This window comes from Cherax quadricarinatus, chromosome 11, assembly GCF_038502225.1.
Source record: "Cherax quadricarinatus isolate ZL_2023a chromosome 11, ASM3850222v1, whole genome shotgun sequence".
Classification (NCBI taxonomy): domain Eukaryota; kingdom Metazoa; phylum Arthropoda; class Malacostraca; order Decapoda; family Parastacidae; genus Cherax; species Cherax quadricarinatus.
In genome coordinates this window covers 44249501-44271160 of record NC_091302.1, presented here as the reverse complement: position 1 = coordinate 44271160, position 21660 = coordinate 44249501, and the positions used below count along the sequence as shown (strand labels likewise).

Genomic DNA, 21660 nt, shown 5'->3' with positions numbered 1-21660 from the left:
GAAAGTTCGTAGCCAGTTGCTCAGTCTAAAGTAGAGACATGCAGCCAGACCTTATGTACTAGAGCAAAAGTGAGGTGTAGCAGCTGGATGTGACATCATAAGTGAGCATGACATACTAATGAAAGTAGGTTATGCTAAACAACTGTTCAGCAAAATAGTTGCAAAAGACTTCCCCTGTACTAAGATACTTCGGTGCTGCTGTGTCAGACAAATATCACATTACTGATATACAATACCAAAAAGTTGATGAATAAGATACATGCACAGCATTTGGTTATCTTTACTGTCAAAATATTTTGGCATGCATTTATGTCTCCAGATCCTGTTGCATTTTATCAATGATTGCAGAAGATCACAATGGATCATGAACACACTAACTTCAGACAGCCCCACTAAAAGGTACAGTATATTTTCCTCCCTTCTGCAGCATAGCAGCGAGTGGCCACCAGTTCTTCTGCTAATGTCAAAGATGTGGTTAGGAAGGCCACTGCCACAGCCATAGATGCTAACGTAGGAGTCTGTCTTCCCATATGATGGCTGTAATAAAATATATGTAGGAAAGAAGGCAAGAAGTTTGGAATAGCACCTAAAAAAAAGAGCATAAATACACCATATAAACTGCAGTGACCCACATGCTGCGTCATCACAGATTGCAAGGCCATCTGTTAATCATATAATAAAAAACTAATCTGCTCAAAGGGTGCTGCCTGGAGGCATCACTGATTGCCATTTCTAAAACTTTATTCCAGAAATCCAAGTCTTAACATGCCAAATGTGTTGGCCAATATGGTGCTACTTAGGGAACACCAGTATCAAATGACCTGAGTAACACATCACTCACCTGATGCTTTCCACACTTGACTTTTCTTCCTCTTTATATATACTGATACAGTAGTCTCTCATGCCTTACATTGAATTGACATTTTATTCCTTTGTTCACCTGGCCTAAATCCTTGTTTGGCAAACTCCATAACATAACCTTTACATTTATTTACGTGCTTAGGGCACTCACACCTCTCCCGTGTCTTGCTTTGCCTAAATACAGTATTCCCATTTCCCGTTGTACTCTTTATATTGTTGAAATTGTATGTCACCAACTGAATTTAAACCTATTTGATTCAACTCAAGTCAGGAGAAAACATAAGTCACTTGCATCAAGCTACTGCCACCACCATGTTTGTTCAAGGGAAACTTGGACCTTGATAATTATGTAGCACCATACAGCCTAGAGCCACTTCTAAGGTTGGGCATAGACCCATTTCTGAAGTATTTACATAACATGGGGAAGGGTAAGAATACATATATGAAAATTTTGTGATTTAATATACTATACTCTACAATAAATTGCATAATGACAGTTTTTGGTGTAACACATTATTTGTTAACTGTAGAGTATACCTGTGTTACAGCAATACTACACCACTTTAAGCTAGAATATGCAACAGGATAAAAATAGTCATAAAACAAATCAATTATTTATTCGTTCAAAGACCTTATTGGAAGACAAAATCAATGTCCATAATATAACAAAAAATAGTTAAATTTAACACAAAACTTTTAACATTACAGTATCATCTCTTTTATTGCAAGTCTAATACTGGAAAAAGGCAAGCAGAATCTTGATTCTCCTCAGTCAATGCCCATGTTATTACATCTATCGACTATATGGGTGAATTGCAGTTGCAGCCTTGATGTTGGTCTTAACTGCACTAACTGCCTTATTTGCTGTATTTACTGTAAAAAAACAGAAAGAACAAAACAATGCTTATAATGTGCGCTCTACTCGTGTGAATTTACCTATCTGTCAACGAGCATACATCTTTCCCAATAAAATAACTTATAAGTGGCACACTTTTACTAATGTTAATTAAGAACTTGCTGATACAGGCATATAAAATAAGCTTAATTTTTAACATCTAGGAAACCTGTTTAAAAACACAGATCAGTACTTATATCATCATTTAAATAAGGGGTAAACTTAATTTGGTAATAATAAATTCTGGCAGACCAACTTACTCAAAATTTTTAAGCCAGGCAAAATTATAAGGATGCATAATCAATAATTTTTTTACGAGCTAATTGAAAATAAAGTATCGCATAAAAAAAAGATTAAAATCATATGGGTCAGTTTCCAATAACAAAAAAATTAACTTTTCCTTCAAGTATATTAGCCCTTTGACTGTTGCAACCCCCAATCCTAGTGTCTCTCAGTGTCGCAAAATACAGTGGACCCCCGCATAACGATCAGCTCCCAACTCGACCAATTGTGTAAGTGTATTTTAGTAAGTGCTTTTGTAGGTGTATTTTTGGGGGTCTGAAACAGACTAATCTAATTCACAATATCTCTTATGGGAACAAATTTGGTCTATAACGGCACCCAAACAGACTTCTGGATTGAATTAATATCGTTATGCGGGGGTCCACTGTGTTTGAAAAAAAAAAAAATTACTTTTTTATGAAATAATAGAGAATCTTTTCCCGATGCTAATGACACCAAAAGTACAATATTTTATGGAAAATTTACGGAATTACGCTCTCATGAAGTTAGTGATCTCGGCGATATTTACGCATCAGCGATTTCATCCACTTTGAGCCCTATTTTGGGCCAATTCCATTGTTCCAGTCAACCAAACTCACAGCTATTTCTTTAGAACTCCATTTGTTCTATCGATTGAGTACAAGAAACTGCCCATTTACCGATTTCAACTACCCAATAAGTGGTCAGAAATTGGCAATTTGGTAAATTTCATGCAAATCAAAAAATATGCCAGTTTCAAAATAGGGTCCAGAATGAACAATGCAGCCATTCCTGGCATTAAAATAACATTTTCTCTGTTCATCAGTCATGTCTCCAAGCCCCTCTTGAATTTTATTCACACAAAAAATAGAAGATTTATTGTTATTACAATAACGCAGTAGTGTGCATAATTGTATAAATAATGTCAACCCATTCGTGACTGTGTACTAGAATGGCTAGTTGGACATTTTTTGGACAATGATGTCATTTGTTCACTCTTGAACATCAGCAAAAATCGAACATTTCTGATACTTTGAGCTCCATTTCAAGGTCCTTTTCATAATGAAACCAATCAAAATCATCCCTATTTCTATAATATGTCTTCCATTCTATCAAATGAGACCAAGAAAATGAGAATACAAAAGTAAATACTATACGAAAATACACCTCAAATTTGGCGTTTTAACCCTTTCAGGGTCGACAGGCCCTCTCAGAGACTTGTTCTCAGGGTTGCCCAAATTTCAAAAAAAAAAAAATCTTATAAAAAAATAGAGAATCTTTTCCCGATCATAATGACACCAAAAGTATGAAATTTGATGGAAAACTTACGGAATTATGCTCTCGCAAAGTTAGCAGTCTCGATGATGTTTACGCATCGGCGATTTTGCCCACTTTAGAGCCCTATTTTCGGCCAATTCCAGTGTACTTGTCGACAAAAATCATAACTATTTCGCTAGAACTTCATTTGTTCTATCGAATGAGTACAAGAAACCACCCATTTACGGATTTCAACTATCCAATGCAGTGGTCAGAATTTAGCAATTTTGCCAATTTCACACAAATTTCAAATGATGCCAATTTCTGAATAGGGTCCAGAATAAACAAGACATTCCTGGCACTAAAATAACATTTCCTCTGTTCATTAGTCATGTCCCCATGCCCCTCTTACATTCCTTTGCTTTCCACTTTGAATTTTTATTCTCACAAAAAAATAGAAGATTTACTGTTATGTAGACTACTGCATTGGTGTAGAAATGGTATAAATATTATCAGCGCACTTGTGAAAGAATATTAGACTCACCAGTTGACGTGTGTTGGACGCATAGCATGATTTGTTTACTTTTGAACTTTGGTAAAAATCGAACATTTCTGCTACTTTGAGCGCAATTTCAAGGTAGTTTTCTTTGTAAAACCAGTCAAAATCATCTCCATTTCTGTAATATGTCTTCCATTCTATAAAATGAGACCAGGAAAACTAGAATACAACAATAAATACCATACGAAAAAACAGTGCAAAGTCGCTGTTTTAATCCAAAAACACGGTCAAAGTTTTTTTTTCTCATTACGCACTGTGTATTGCAGAATTTTTTTTTATACCGCGCACATTGACCACATAGACCCATTTTTTCATATGTAGGCCTACCAGCTTTCTCTCACTAGATTTGAGGGTGCTAGAATTTAGGTGTACTAGTACGTCAAAAACCCTGGTGCGTAAGCCGTACTAGTATGGCCGAAACCCTGAAAGGGTTAATCCAAAAACAGTTTTTTTTCCCATTATGCACTGTGTGCTGCAGGATTTTTTTTTTATACTGCACACACTAACCACACAGACTCATTCTCTCACATGTGGGAGTACCAGCTTTCTCTCGCTTGATTTGAAGCCGCTAGAATTTTTGAGTATATATACGTCAAACACACATATACGACCAAAACAGTCAAAGGGTTAAGCTTCTGCTACCAAAAAACAGTATGTATCTGTTTCCTTGTCCCCTTCTAAAAGTTACAAACACTATCATTACCCCTTTAACCCTTTGACTGTTTTAGTTGTATATATATACGTCTTATGAGCCAATGTGTTTGACGTATATACATGTATACTCAAAAATTCTAGCGGCTTCAAATCAAGCAGGAGAAAGCTGGTAGGTCCACATGTGAGAGAATGGGTCTGTGTGGTCAACGTGTCCAGTATAAAAAAAAATCCTGCAGCATGCAGTGCATAATGAGAAAAAAAACTCCAACCGTGTTTTTGGACTAAAACAGACTGAGGTGTATTTTTGTATAGTATTTATGGTTGTATTCTTGTTTCTTGGTCTCATTTGATAGAATGGAAAACATATTATAGAAACAGAAGTGATTTTGATTGGCTTTACTATGAAAAAGATCTTGAAATGGAGCTCAAATTGGCACAAATGTTCGATTTTTGTCGATGTTCAAGAGTAAACAAATGATGTCACTGTCCAATAAATGTCCAACTAGCCATTTTAATATGCAGTCATGAATGGGTTGACATTATTTATACAATTATTACAATATTGCAGTATGTCTGCATAACAAATCTTCTATTTTTTGTGTGAATACAAATTCAAAATAGAAAGCAAGAGTATTACAACAGAGAAAATGAACAGAGAAAATGTTATTTTAGAGCTAAGAATGTCTGCATTGTTCATTCTGGACCTTATTTTGAAATTGACATATTTTTTAATTTGCATGAAATTGGCCAAATTGCCAATTTCTGACCACTTTATTGGGTAGTTGATATTGGTAAATGGGCGGTTTCTTGTACTCAATCGATAGAACAAATGGAGTTCTAAAGAAATAACTATGAGTTTGGTCGACTGGAACAATGGAATTGGCCGAAAATAGGGCTCAAACTGGGCGAAATCGCCGATGCGTAAATAACATCAAGGTCGCTAACTTCACAAGAGCGTAATTCCATAAGGTTTTGATCAAATTTCATACTTTTGGTGTCGTTACCATCGGGAAAAGATTCTCTATCATTTCACAAAATAATTTTTTTTTTAAATATTTTTCGACACCAGGATTTGGGGTTGCGACAGTCAAAGGGTTCAGGGAGTTTCTTGATGATGGTGAAGGACTCTTGATTTTAATTTTTTTTATTATACGTATTTAGTGGGATGCACTAAACCCATAGGGGTCATAGAGCACCTGGGAATGGGAACCAATCAGGCTTGATTTAGAGAAAGGGGAGGACAAGTCCAATTCCTTGGATCAAGAGCCCTTCAGCAGCAAGGAAACTACCTTATTACTACCTTCCCTTTCTCTGGATCAAACCTGATTGTCTTCCATTTCCAAAATTCTATAATTATGATCATTTGTTATTTTTTTATTGCTGGTTATTTTGCTCTGCTAACCATATCTCACTTCTTTCTCTCAGGATTCTATTTACTGGGTTATTTCATACATCTCATTCTCAAATACCTTTACATATACAGTAGGGCCCCACTTATACGGCAGGTTAGGTTCCAGGCTACTGCCGGAAAGCAGAACTCCATTTTTTCCACTTATAAATGCATATAAATGCCGGATAACAAGTTTACACTAACATATATTAAGTTAGCAATAGAACTAGGCATTAAAAACAATAAAAAGTAAAATACACACACAGTACAGTCATTATTTACCTCAAAATATTTGTAGTCTTAATGTAAGGCAAAGGGTGACTAGTATTTACTGTAAGAAGTCAGGTGTGGTAGCCCTCCTAGCCACCCCACGCACACATAATATACTACGACGCTTAACGTGCCCTAGAGTGATAAAATGCATAGACAGTACAATCATTACTTACCTTAAAATATTTGTAGTCTTAATGTAAGGTGAGAGGTGAGTAAATGATATAAAAATGAATAAATTAGAGAGAGAGAGAGAACGAGCAAATGAGAGAGGACAGAGCTGCAGAGTATGTAAACAGACGAACACGGCTGGTGAGTTGATAAACGTCCATTTCCATATTTGTAAAGCTTATATCATAATACAGACAATTTATTTTACTGTACCACTGTCTCCACAGTGGTACAGTAGAATAAATAAAGACCAACATTTCCATTCTCATGTAATTTTTAGAAGGAATGATGCTCTGACAAATAATTATTATTATTATTATTATTATTACAAATTATTATTATTACAAGTTGTTATTATTATAGTCATAATAAAAAAAGTGCTAAACCCACAAGGGTCATGAATAACTATAGATAAATTGAAAGCATAAGAAAGGAATAAATTTCTAGTTAAGTTACTGGTGTTTGACCAGAAAAAACGTAATTCTTCTGACAATCCCACCAACCATTTCACAAACAAATCTCATATTTATGTCAATTTTTATACTGAGGGTGTATGTATTATGTTCATGTTACATAATATGTTTATTACATAATTTTGGAAAAAATATCATAGATGGATTAACAGAAATGTCTACATTAGCGTAATATACGACATTTAATGCACGTCTTTGAGAGTAGAGAGATTCTTAGTAATTTTAGTGTGCACCTGCATGCCAGCACAGTGTGTAGGTATATTTAGGTACAGGTACACATAATATAATTATCAGAGTACATATAAAATATGCAATAGCTTTAAAACACTTGAAATTCTGGAAAATTTCCAGACATAATAGAGATATGTGCTCACGGAGAATGTAAACAAACCGAGTGGGGAGCGCTGTATTTGAAAGACCGCTCACTGTATAGCAAATTTTGGTCATAATTTGAAATCACTGTATTAGCAGAACGCTGAAAGGCGAAACGCTGTAAAATGGGGCCCTGCTGTATACTGAAACTTTAAAAAAAAAAATCCACTGTAACTACAGTGCTTACTTACTTTGAGGGGGAGGTTGTTGTGTCATGGTGGGTGATGGTCCTGGTGGTTGAGTTCGTATCTTGAAACCCTTGCCTGTACCTAAGGCAGCAATTAAAGCTTGAGTCTCATTGATGGAACATGTCTGCGGCTGATTAGTGCGGGAGGCTGTCTCTGTCTCCCATTCCTCTCGGGCTGTGTTCACCAAGTCCATTACATGTTTCACTACTTTATTGTGAACATTGATTTGTTTCTGAGGAGGTATGAAAGAAAACTGTACTTGTTTATTCAGTGTTTTTAGGAATTTTTCATGAAATTTAAACTACTGAAAGCTATGAAGTGTGATTATTTATTTATAAATTTTTATAAATCACTGTCTTCTCCATATTATTGTTATATTGGCAAAAAAGTGATAAACCCATGTCATCCATAATTCTTATGTCATGTGATAAAGTCTTAAAATATTCCAAAATACATACATTTTGCATGTTTTCTGCTATCTCAACATGATGTTATTCATTCTGTTATTCTAGTGCATACAAAGTGGCTCATAACACTAACCAACATACTTACTCTACAATGAATTCTTTGTTTTCACTAAAGATTACAAACACTAGCATTCCAACATACCTGTGCAGTGTCTGCATTAACTTGTGCCATCTTGGCCTCCAAAGCTAAATGCCTTTGTTCTACATCTGGCTCTGGCTTTGTTCTCAGCATGTTAGGTACAAAGTCATGACTAAAGGATGGAACTCTGCCTTCAGTGGCCACAAGCAATTTTTCATCAGGGTCAGCATTCAATTGAAGCGGGAGTGTAAGATAGTTACGGAGAATGGGTGTTTTCTCATTTTTCAATAGCTTCATGAGTGTATATATCTGATGAATAAAAATATTTATGCCCATTAATTCATCTCAAAAGTAAACGTTATTAACATTTATAAGCACTTATCCATAAAATCTCTCTCTAGTCTGTGTGCGGTATACAGTACAGTCATCATAACAAATTTGCAAGGGGTTACATTCCCAAAGGTCCTATGAAAGTAGAAATTCTGAATAATACAAAATTAAAACTACGTAACAAATTCTGTTTCATATACAAGTTCATTTTTTTTTTTTAGAAACCATTTATCTGTAATATATCAGTCTAATCTGATTAATACTGACACTCATAAGATACAGCGATCAAAATAAAAAAATTGGGTTACCCTCCAGTAAAATAACTGGATAATGAAAACCTGTGAGTACATAAGTCTGTGAATTTGTAGGGATGATACCTGTATAAATGAATGGTATGTTATTTCAGGTACAAATCATAACAGCATAATTCCAGTAAGAGATAATGAAATTGAGGCAAATAATCACCTAAAAGCATTTACACAATACAGACTAGAAAGCAAACATAAAGACAAATTATGTGCAGAGTACAGTACAGCCTCTCCTTACTTAGCAACATACTTGTTTACTAACAACTTGGACTTACGACAGGCTCTTTGAGCAGTATTCATACCTAAATAATGTATGTTAGAGCTGATTTCCTCTATTCTGTTAATTACAATACGTATACAGTATGCTACTGTAAAAGCATTTAAATATATACCAAAAATGCTATAAATGGTGCAAAGATGACATTAATAGAATATAAAAAATGGCTGATACAAACCCACTACCATTATAGTATGCTTCTCACTTACTGACAAATTCGTTTACCGATGAGGTCTTAGGAACGGAACTCTGTCGTTAAGTGAGGAAAGGCTGTATTTAGAAATATCAATACATATGTAATAAACATAACCACTGGCTGAGAGGAGGAATAAAAGGAGACAAAATAATCAGACATAAGATCATACAAGCATATCAAAGACCACAGTTGCAATCTGAAAATAAACTATGCTGAAAAGTTAACTAAAAAGTTTGTCTTAACAGTTAAACCTTGGAGTATATACATTAAAAAGTTTATTTTAGACAGGTTTCCAGTTTATGGGGTTTACAAAGATTTTAATGTAGTTAAGGGGATAAAAAAAAAAAGATAATATAGCCTCTCCTCACTTAACAACGGAGTTCCATTCCTAAGCCCATGTCAGTAAATGAATTTGTCGTTAAGCAAGGAACATGCTATAATGGTAGTGGTTTTGTGTCAACCACCTTTAATATTGTTTTAATATCGCCTTTGCACCATTTATAACATTTTTAGTATATTTTTAAATGTTTATATAGTAGTGTACTATATATTGTAATAAACAAAATAGAGGAAATCAAATCTAATACAGTGGACCCTCGACCAACGATATTAATCCGTTCCTGAGAGCTCATTGTTAATCGAAATTATCGTTAGTCAAGTTAATTTTCCCCATAAGAAATAATGGAAATCAAATTAATCTGTACAAGACACCCAAAAGTATTGAAACAAAAAATTTTTACCACATGAAATATTAATTTTAATACACACAAACTGAAGAAGACATGTACAATTACATGACACTTACCTTTATTGAAGATCTGGTGATGATTGATGGGATGGGAGGAGGGGAGACTGTGGATGGTGTTAGTGTTTAGAAGGGGAATCCCCTTCCATTAGGACTTGAGGTGTCAAGTCCTTTTCCGGGGTTACTTCCCTTCTTCTTTTAATGCCACTAGGACCAGCTTGAGAGTCACTGGACCTCTGTCGCACAACATATCTGTCCACAGAAGCCTGTACCTCCCGTTCCTTTATGACATTCCTAAAGTGTTTCACAACATTGTCAGTGTCACAATTAAACACTTGTTCAGGTTTCAATTCTTCACTGTTTATGTACTCCTTGAATTCCTGCACATATTTTTCAGCTGCTTTTTGGTCCAAACTGGCAGCCTCACCATGCCTTATCACACTATGTATGCCACTACGATTCTTAAATCTCTCAAACCAACCTTTGCTGGCCTTAAATTCACTCACATCACCACTAGTTGCAGGCATTTTTCTAATTAAATCCTCATGCAACTTCCTAGCCTTTTCACATATGATCGCTTGAGAGATGCTATCTCCTGCTATCTGTTTTTCATTTATCCACACCAATAACAGTCTCTCAACATCTTCTATCACTTGCGATCTCAGTTTCGAAAACATAGTTGCACCTTTGGCAAGAACAGCTTCCTTGATTGCCGTTTTCTTGGCCACAATAGTAGCGATGGCTGACTGGGGTTTTGTGTACAACCTGGTCAGCTCAGAGACACACACTCAACTTTCATACTTAGCAATGATCTCTTTCTTCATATCCATAATAATTCTCACCCTTTTTGCTGTAGGGTTGGCACTAGAAGCTTCCTTGGGGCCCATGGTGACTTATTTTGCAGGTGCAATCACTAAAAATGCTGTGATAATATGAAATGCTCCGATTGTATGTTTAGATGGGACTGCGGTGGCTGGCTGGCTTGTAAACACTGGCCACAAGTGGACATGTCTCAGACGGAATGAATCGTGTTGGTCGAGTTTTTTAGCGCTAGTCGAGGCAAAATTTTTGCGTTAAAATGTATCGCTAGTCGGATTTAACGTTAGACGATGCCATCGTTGGTCAAGGGTCCACTGTATACATTATTTAGGTATGCATACTGGTCAGGGAGCCCGTTTTAAGTCCGAGTTGTCTGTAAACGAATATGTCGCTAAGTGAGGAGAGGCTGTACTTGTTTATCTCCTTGGAAAAGTGGAGAAGAATCCTTCCTTCAAAAGCCATGCATGTTGTAAGGGGTGACTAAAATACAGGAAATAAGGGGCTAGTAACCCCTTCTGTATAAATTACTAAGTGTCAAAAGAAGTAAAACTTTTTTTTTTTTCAGGTCACTCTGCCTTGGTGTGTTAAATAAAAAAAATACTTGTTTTGTACAACTGTACTGTATTATACCTTTTCAATTTACAATTAGGTTACTTATCTCTTATTAGCATAAATAACTAGTTAGTTAATTACTATGCATATCTGATTAGCATTTCTCAACATTTTGGTAATTATGGGAGGTACAGCTAATGTTCAACACTACATTAAAATCTCTGTAAACCCCTCAAAACTGAAAATGTTTTGGTAATCAAAATGCTAAACTACGCTTCCCTACAACATTAAAATGCAGAGGATTTTAGTACATGTACTATATAAATGAAAAAATACTGAGCACATTATGTACTCAAAGATTTTTGCCAATATCCTCAGACAATTGGTTTCATAGAAAATGCAAGTTAATTGAAGTGTATCAAGTCATTACGTCTTTACAGAGTTGTCACCAATACTGAGACAACAACAAAAAATTAAAACTGGGAATTAACAAAATACTGACCTGTGCAGATATGACAGAGAATGAGTTAAGGTATGATGGCCAATCAGCTTGTTCACCTTCTCGCTCAACCTTGACCACTAGTTCTTGCAAAGAACCTTTGATATCAACAACACGCTGCAGTATAGCATCTAAAGCAGCATCCATAGCCCTTTCTTCTCTCTGTAATATATGTTAAGAATTATCAGTTACTGAACTGGCAAGCCTGAATGGTTGAGTTAGTTCAGGCTATGGCACAACAACACTAGTCATCAAAGTAGCTGCAATAAGTAATGTGTTGGAAGCACCACTTTGAGTTGGCAGTGATTATCCTGACTTTTTTACATCTTGAAGAGGCAATTAGGTTAGGTTAAGATATGCAATATGGACTTTTGCACATCTTACTACCATTTTGCAACTACAGTAGACTCATAATTCACATGATGATAACTCAAGCTTTCAATAACTCGCTATTTATTTTTTTTAAATACCTTAAGATGTGGGTGAAAAACCATTTTGATGAGGAGCAGGATGTTTTCTCTCTCTGCCCCTCCATGCATAGAGTCCAACCTAATAGTCTTATGATCAGGGAAATAATCCTCTTAAACTGTAAGACAGTGTGAGGGTAGGATGGAAAGCCTGCAACAGTGTTTGTTTAGTTCTGGCTGGTTCCACTTGTTAGAAGTCCACAGTGGGCTGCATAACATAAAATTCAGTGGGAAAAGTGCATCTACAGATTATGCTGCCACACAGAACTTCACTGCACAGAGGGAATTATTTCTGAGGATGGCTACAAGCCTGAGCAAATGTTTAATGTAGACAAAACAGATGTATTTTGAAAATTACCATCTAGAATTTTAATCAGCAAGCAAGAGAAAATTGGACCTTGATATAAGAATGCGAAGGATCATTTAACTTGTTTATTTAAAAGATTAAGACATCACTTTGACAATTGTTTATCAGTCTAACTAGACAGCATTGATGAGTGAGGCCTTGTTTACTGAGTGTTCAAGCATTATTCTATTCCCTCACTTAAGATGAATACATATACCTGGTCAGAAAGAACTGAGCCACAGGGTTAAGCCTCAGCAAACTTAACAAATATAATGGATGCATATCTCAGACGTTTTGTATCCACGAGTGTGATTCCCTGAAATCAACACAATGGACAAAGTGCTTGTGAGTTCACTGTTTACGTTAGGCTTAGGTGAGAGAACTATTACACATTCCACAATAAAGCATTGCTATCAGAAATGTCCTTGTCTGAGTTATATCCCAATGAGTCTATAACAGCCTAAAAGCAACACAGTGAAGTGCCTGTGTGTTCAGACAGTTTAAAGCAGCGGTATTTGAAGATGCTATTGAGGGATCAATCCCAGGGTGTTGTGCCTTGGAAAAAAATGTAGGCCTTAGCCTACACAAAATTGCAAGGATAAATGATATTAAATAAACACTTTTACTGTGATGCCAAAGAGTCTTCATCAAATCTTAGGGAACTAGTCCCAAATCTGTAAGGCCGTATTGTGGGAAAGGTTCTTGTGCAGTGGGGGAAAACTTCTACATATCCCCGAATATCGGTGTCATCAGTGCGGGTCCACCATGACGGAGTGGGAGGATAACGTCTACAGGGCCAAGCTCGCGGAGCAGGCAGAAAGATACGACGAAATGGTGGAGGCTATGAAAATGGTAGCTTCAATGGATACTGAACTAATGGTAGAGGAGCGGAGCCTTTTATCTGTCGCATACAAGAATGTTATTGGTGCATGACGAGCCTCTTGGCGAATAATCTCTTCTATTGAGCAGAAAGAAGAAAACAAGGGTGGCGAGGAAAAGTTAGAAATGATCAGGAATTACAGGACACAGGTGGAGAAAGAGCTAAAGGATATTTACTCCGATATATTGGGTCTTTTGGATAAGCACCTTATTCCCACAGCCTCTGCCGGAGAGAGACGTGTATTCTTCTACAAGATCAAAGGAAACTACCACAGTCCTGATGGCAGAGATTGCTGGAATAAATACACCAGAAAATGTGCCAGCATGTTGAGGAAGGGAAAGTGTTGTTTCAACAAAGAGTGCAGGTACTTCCATCCGATAATGTGTAAAGTGTCAATGCAGTCCAGAGAATGTCCAGGAATGCGGCGCTACAGTTAGCAGAGAAAGGGAAATTGAACAGCAATCTTTTTTAGACAAAAAGAGAAAAGCTCGAACCAAAGGAAGAGACAAACAGGAGGAATGGTACACGGAGGACAGGTGGGCAGTAAAATGGGGCGTACCAAACCAGGCATCAGCCCATCAAGGCTGAATAAGCAACCAAACACGAAGCCAGTCCTGGAGAAACCAGGGGCGTGTACACCAGGGGACATACCAGCTAGTACATCACCAGTGGTACTAATGCAACACAAAGTGAGACAAAACATTCCAATGGTAATTCCTGCTTCATATTTGCAAATATTCAGGGTTTGAAATCAAATAAAAATGACAAAGTTAGTTATGTCGGTGGGCTCCTAACAGAAGCAAATGCCATGTTTGGAGTATTTACAGAAACATATACAAGGAATGTTTTGGATGGAGAGATAAAGATAGAAAATTACAACATGTACAGATGTGATAGAATCAATAGGTCACAGGGAGGAGTAGGAATCTATGTAAAGGATACTTACTGTTGCACAGAAGTGCTGAACTCTACAAATGATATAGTAGAAATTCTCGGCATTAAAGTTGAAAATAGGAATTTGGTAATTATCCTAGTATACAAACCACCATCAGCAACTGCTGAGGAATTCACAGATCAGCTAAGGAAGATAGATAGCTATCTGGATAGACTAGAAAATCCCACACCAAATATTTTAATCCTTGGAGATGTTAATCTCCCTCATGTAAAATGGAAGATGGCACAACGTAATGTTATACCAGAAATATCTCCGGGAAGCACCCTGGCTCAACAGGCACATACCAGGGAACTAATGAGGCTTTGTGAAAAGTACTCTTTAAACCAACAGGTAATTAATCCCACTAGAAATGAAAATACTCTGGATTTCATATTCACAAACAATGAGGAACTGATCAGAGACATAACAGGTACAAAAACAATATACAGTGGACCCCTGCCTTACGAACGCATCGCGTTACGTTAAATCCGCCATACGAAGCATTTGAACGCAAAAATTTTGCCTCGCCTCACAATAAAAAACTCGCCTTACGTGATTTGTCCCGGACACGTCCCACATGTGGCCTCAGTGCCAGTGTTTACAAGCCAGCCAGTGCGGTTGCATCTACACATATATTTGGTACATTTCACATTATCCCAGTGTTTTTAGTGCTTGTAACTGCAAAATAAGTCACCATGGACCCCAAGAAAGCTTCTAGTGCCATCCCTGTGGTAAAAAGGGCGAGAATTAGTAGGGAATTAAAAAAAGAGATTAAGGAAATGTGTGCAAAGTGGGTTGAACTGCAAACCTTTACGGATGAAAATCACCCTGACACAGCTACTGCAAGCCGTGTTGGCAACCTGTACAATGACAATGTTATGGCCCATTTTAGGAAAGTCTTAAAGGGACGGGAGGTACAGAGCTCTATGAACAGATTTGTTGTGCGACAGAGGTCCAGTGACTCTCAAGATGGTCCTAGTGGCATTAAAAGAAGAAGGGAAGTAACCCCGGAAGAGGACTGGCTACCTCAAGTTCTAATGGATGGGGATTCCCCTTCTAAACAATATCATCCACACTCTCCCCTCCTCCCATCCCATCAATCATCACCAGATCTTCAATAAAGGTAAGTGTCATGTATTCTATTCTTACTAGAGTAGTAATTGTGCATGTCTTCTTCAGTTTGTGTGTATTAAAATTAATATTTCATGTGGTAAAAATTTTTTTTTTTCATACTTTGGGGTGTCATGAACGGATTAATTTGATTTCCATTTTCGGATTTTTTTTTTTACTCTTAGACTCCTCGCGGCAACTACCGCGGGCGCGCCCGCCACTGCAGCCGCCGCAGCCGCCGCCACTGCCGCCACCACCGCCACCGCCGCGGGCGGCATTACAGCGAGCGAGCTTATTTGTTTTTTTTTTTTTATGGGGAAAATTAATTTGGCTAACGATAATTTTGGCTTACGATAAGCTCTCAGGAATGGATTAATATCGTATGGCGGGGGTCCACTGTACTCTGATCATAACATCATAGAGGTTCAAACGAGTATTAACTTAGGGTTAGGAAACTGCGTCACTAATGTTAGAGATGGTATGTTCAGTAAGTTTAATTTTAACAACCATAGAATTGACTGGGAAAAAATAAACCAAGAGCTATCAGACATATCCTGGGAATCAGACATGAGCACCCTAAATCCCCACCAGTGCCTAGAGAAGCTGAATACAGAATCATTCAAGGTATGTATGAAACACATACCATTGAGGAAACCCAGAAGATCATATACATGTATAGAGAGAGAGCATAGGAGATGGTACAGAAGAAAATGGGTTACTGAATTGCTTAAAAACACAAATATGCTACAACAGAGGAAAGATAGACTTAGCCGAGAGATCACTGAATTAGAGCAAAAACTTTGGATGTCATACCTCACAGAAGAAATACAAAGGAAACAAAGGGCCATACAGGATATTGCAAGAAACCGAAAATATTTCTATTCCTATGCAAAATCCAAGCTAAGAACTACCTGTAGAATTGGACCACTACTGAGAGGGGATGTGTATACTGATGATGAACAGGAAATGAGTGAAATCCTAAAAGAACAGTATAAGTTGGTGTTCAGCAACTCACTAAATGACAGCAAAGTAAAAAATGCAGAAATATTTTTCACTCCAGAAGAAGGTCGCGCAGACCAGCTAACTGACATTAGTAAAAATCCCAAAGTTTTCGAAAAAAGAAATGGAAAACATGCCCACTCACTCAGCACCTGGACCAGATTCATGGAATGCTCTGTTTATAAAGAAGTGCAAAGTACCACTAGCACGAGCCCTTGGTATTCTTTGGAGAAAGAACTTAGATCTAGGTGAAATACCGGAGGCCTTAAAGAGTGCCGACATAGCTCCTTTGCATAAGGGAGGTATAGAGCACTAGCTAAAAATTAGACCAGTAGCCCTAACCTCGCACATCATAAAAATCTTTGAAAGAGTGACGAGACAGCAGATTACAAATTTCATGGAGCAGCACAGCAAACATAACCCGAACCAGCATGGTTTTAGAGCAGGACAATCATGCCTGTCACAGCTGCTGAACCATTATGACAGAATTATGGAGGCATTCGAAGATGACCAAAACGCAGATGTGATTTACACAGATTTTGCAAAGGCATTTGACAAATGCGATCATGGAGTGATAGTGCACAAAATGAAAGCCATGGGCATTACGGGGAAGGTAGGCAGATGGATTTTCGGTTTCCTAACACAAACAACATATAAAGTAGTAGTGAACAGGGCAAGATCCAGCATCAGCGAGGTGCCCCAAAGCACTGTCCTGGCACCTCTGCTGTTTCTCATCCTCATAGCAGACATAGGCAAAAACACCCAGCACACTTTTGTATCATCATTTGCAGATGACACTAAAATAAGCATGAAAGTCACCACAGTAGAGAACACTGAAAAAGTACCAGTGGGCAGTGGAGAACAACATGACATTCAATGGTGATAAGCTCCAGCTGCTTAGGTATGGAAAGAATGAAGAACTCAAAAGGAACACTATATACAAAATTCAAGAGGGTCACCAAATAGAACGTAAGGAACACGTAAAAGACTTAGGAATAATTATGTCAGCGGACCTTTCTTTAAAAGACCGTAACAACACAAAGATCACAACAGCCAGGAAGCTGATGAGGTGGGTATTGAGAACTTTCAAAACAAGAGAAATAATGCCGATGGTGACACTCTTCAAATCACTAGTGCTCTCTCACTTAGAATATTGCTCAGTGCTGATGGTCCCATTCAAAGTAGGAGAAATATCGGAGCTGGAACAAATACAGAGATTGTTTATGGCTCACATTGAACCTGTAAAGCACCTAAACTACTGGGAACGCCTGCAAGTCTTGAATATGTATTCATTGGAGCGGAGGAGAGAGAGATACATGATAATATATACCTGGAAAATACTCAAGGGCCTGGTCTCAAATCTGCACACCCAGTGAGGAGCAGGAGTGCGGTGGGGACAATAAGGGAACACTGTATCAATATCCGGGGTCCCAGACTATTCAACATACTACCAGAAGATATAAGAAACATGGCTGGAATAAGTGTAGAAGCCTTCCAGAGGAAGCTGGACAAGTATCTTCACCAGGTGCCAGATCAACCAGACTGTGATGGATATGTGGGGCAGTGGGCCTCCAGCAGCAACAGCCTGGTTGACCAGGCAAGCCCCAGACGAGCCTGGCCCATGACCAGGCTCAGAGGGTAGATAAACTCTCAAAACTCTTCAAAGGTAAAGGTAAAGGTATATAGACATCACTTCCTATAAAAGCAAAAGACTCAGCAGGCAGTGCAACATCTCCCTAATGAAAAGCAGGTGTGCCATAAGTACGGTAAGAGACAATACAATATATATCAGGGGGCCAAGACTTCAACTGCCTCCCACCATACATAAGGGGGATTAGCAATAGACTCCTAGATGTCTTCAAGAGGGAACTGGACAGGTACCTAAAGTCAGCACCTGACCAGCTAGGCTGTGGTTCATACGTCAGATTGTGTGTGGCCAGCAGTAACAGCCTGGGTGATCAGGCCCTGATTCACCACGAGGCCTGGTTATGGAAAAGGCTGTGGTTGTGCTGACCCCTGGAACACCCTCCAAAGACCTACAAACTAGCAATGGTAAGTCAATAATAATGAGCAAGTACCTAATTATAAAATACAGTGGACCCCCGGTTTACGATATTATTTCATTCCAGAAGTATGTTCAGGTGCCGTTACTGAACGAATTTGTTCCCATAAGGAATATTGTGAATTAGATTAGTCCATTTCAGACCCCCAAACATGCACGTACAAACACACTTACATAATTGGTCACATTGGGAGCTGATCGTAAACCGGGGGTCCACTGTATGTGATATATTATTGGTAAAGTGAAATACAGTGGACCCCCGCATAACGATTACCTCCGAATGCGACCAATTATGTAAGTGTATTTATGTAAGTGCGTTTGTACGTGTATGTTTGGGGGTCTGAAATGGACTAATCTACTTCACAATATTCCTTATGGGAATAAATTCGGTCAGTACTGGCACCTGAACATACTTCTGGAGTGAAAAAATATCGTTAACCAGGGGTCCACTGTACTTCCACTGGGAAGACTAAGCCTTTGGCTCTCTTTACAATATACACCTTTTACTATTTATATTCAATGCTCCTTGGCTATAGTTAATAACTGCTACTCAGCCAAACTCGGAAATTAGTTTACGTTTTACAATACATACAATATATGTACACTTGCAAATTATTTTGGGAGATATTTGTGAAACATATAAGTGAACAGTATTTAGATAAGGCTAAAGAAGGTTTTTTGTGGCATTTATGGATTTGGAAAAGGCGTATGACAGGGTGGATAGGGGGGCAATGTGACAGATGTTACAAGTGTATGGTGTAGGAGGTAGGTTACTGAAAGCAGTGAAGAGTTTTTATGAGGATAGTGAGGCTCAAGTTAGAGTATGTAGGAAAGAGGGAGATTATTTCCCAGTAAAAGTAGGCCTTAGACAAGGATGTGTGATGTCACCGTGGTTGTTTAATATATTTATAGATGGGGTTGTAAGAGAAGTTAATGCGAGGGTCTTGGCAAGAGGCGTGGAGTTAAAAGATAAAGAATCACACATAAAGTGGGAGTTATCACAGTTGCTCTTTGCTGATGACACTGTGCTCTTAGGAGATTCTGAAGAGAAGTTGCAGAGGTTGGTGGATGAATTTGGTAGGGTATGCAAAAGAAGAAAATTAAAAGTGAATACAGGAAAGAGTAAGGTTATGAGGATAACAAAAAGATTAGGTGATGAAAGATTGGATATCAGATTGGAGGGAGAGAGTATGGAGGAGGTGAATGTATTCAGATATTTGGGAGTGAACGTGTCAGCGGATGGGTCTATGAAAGATGAGGTGAATCATAGAATTGATGAGGGGAAAAGGGTGAGTGGTGTACTTAGGAGTCTGTGGAGACAAAGAACTTTGTCCTTGGAGGCAAAGAGGGGAATGTATGAGAGTATAGTTTTACCAACGCTCTTATATGGGTGTGAAGCATGGCTGATGAATGTTGCAGCGAGGAGAAGGCTGGAGGCAGTGGAGATCTCATGTCTGAGGGCAATGTGTGGTGTGAATATAATGCAGAGAATTCGTAGTTTGGAAGTTAGGAGGAGGTGCGGGATTACCAAAACTGTTGTCCAGAGGGCTGAGGAAGGGTTGTTGAGGTGGTTCGGACATGTAGAGAGAATGGAGCGAAACAGAATGACTTCAAGAGTGTATTAGTCTGTAGTGGAAGGAAGGCGGGGTAGGGGTCGGCCTAGGAAAGGTTGGAGGGAGGGGGTAAAGGAGGTTTTGTGTGCGAGGGGCTTGGACTTCCAGCAGGCATGCGTGAGCGTGTTTGATAGGAGTGAATGGAGACAAATGGTTTTTAATACTCGACGTGCTGTTGGAGTGTTAGCAAAGTAACATTTATGAAGGGATTCAGGGAAACCGGCAGGCCGGACTTGAGTCCTGGAGATGGGAAGTACAGTGTCTGCACTCTGAAGGGGGGGTGTTAATGTTGCAGTTTTATAACTGTAGTGTAAAGCACCCCTCTGGCAAGACAGTGATGGAGTGAATGATGGTGAAAGTTTTTATTTTTCGGGCCACCCTGCCTTGGTGGGAATCAGCTAGTGTGTTAATAATAATAATAATTTGTGAAAATAGTACACTTGTTTTGGCTATGCAAAACATAAGCCAGTCAATGGTTAATATTGTGTCATGGCACACACCTGACTGAACATAAACAAAGATGCACATTTACCAGTGACATAGTAAGGTCAAGTTACATTAGGTTATTTTAAGTTGGGTTAACTAGGTTTTATTAGGCTGTTTTTTACAATCTGCTTAACAAAATACTATCTAAAATGTGAAGACAACTTCATATTGTACATTTCAAATTATAATTATTTTCCCATATTCAGTTATAAATTATTACTGCCCCAGTTACACAATTCCCTGGGGAGTTGTTAGAGCAGATATTTTAGTGAGCAGGAAGGGAGGGAGCCTTTGTTGCACCAACTCGCCATAAAAACTAAGTAACAAGTACCTTTACAGGCACTCCTTGACAAGTCTTCATATTATTAAGTACTACAGGACTTTTACCAGCGTTTACTATACTAGTTTAAGGGTTACAAAGAAAATACAATACATAACAAGAATTTAATGTGTTCAGTCCATGAATCTTGAAAAAAGTATGGTGTATGTTCCGAGAAGTGGCTTATATACTGCAGTATACTGCATATGTTGTACTTGTCTCAAGATTGATGGACTGAACACGTTGACTCCAGGCTGAGGGACTGATTATCTCAAACTCCATAATAAAAATTACCTGCATCTTGAGAATGGATTAGAATATCTTCTTTAGAGACCAATGTTCTTTAGGGCTTCTTCTAATGACTGCAGGAGATTTATAATTGCGCGTTACTTGTTAGTAAGGTTAGACTTGTGCCGGCATTGGTGCTGATCAAACTTGGATGTCGATTTGGCTTTTCTTGGCAGAGAGAAGACTGCGAAGATCCCCAGGTTTGTATAAGTTTTTTAGACAAGAGAGAGAAAAGTTGACTCAGAAGGTACTACGAACGAATTAACGTTGATATACGTCACAGGACCTGAAACCTGATGTCTGGGAGGGCAGGTATGAAATATTTTTACACTCCCCAGGAGCTGGAGAGAATGCAAGAGCTTAAATAACGAAGAATATCGGGCAGTAGAGCAATAAGTACAAGGGTAAAGGTAAGTCAAGGTCAGGGCAATAGTGTGTTTACACTCGAGCTTCAGTGCCTGGCAAACATGACCGATAATCTCACAAATACAACTTACATTTATTTTAGTTAATTATAACTTGATAGACCTGTA

At 38.1% G+C, this 21660-nt stretch overlaps 1 protein-coding gene across 1 annotated transcript; it reads right to left on the bottom strand.

Annotated features, from left to right (window-relative positions):
• Positions 1 to 1463: 1463 nt before the first annotated feature.
• MED8 (mediator complex subunit 8) lies at positions 1464 to 21574 on the bottom strand. Its single transcript, XM_053775180.2, has 5 exons — positions 21134 to 21574; positions 11627 to 11785; positions 7961 to 8206; positions 7355 to 7583; positions 1464 to 1734 (listed from the first exon to the last, which is right to left on the bottom strand). The coding sequence occupies exons 1-5, from the start codon at positions 21137 to 21139 to the stop codon at positions 1655 to 1657; spliced, it is 720 nt and encodes a 239-aa protein (XP_053631155.1). The 5' UTR covers positions 21140 to 21574; the 3' UTR covers positions 1464 to 1654.
• Positions 21575 to 21660: the final 86 nt, after the last annotated feature.

Excerpts from the sequence above, each read along its gene's own strand:
- MED8 (XM_053775180.2), bottom strand. Across the intron at positions 8,207-11,626 it reads TCTCTGTCATATCTGCACAG|ATATATACACTCATGAAGCT; the intron begins GTCAGTATTTTG and ends TTTATTCATCAG. Across the intron at positions 1,735-7,354 it reads ACAACAACCTCCCCCTCAAA|TAAATACAGCAAATAAGGCA; the intron begins GTAAGTAAGCAC and ends GTTTTTTTACAG.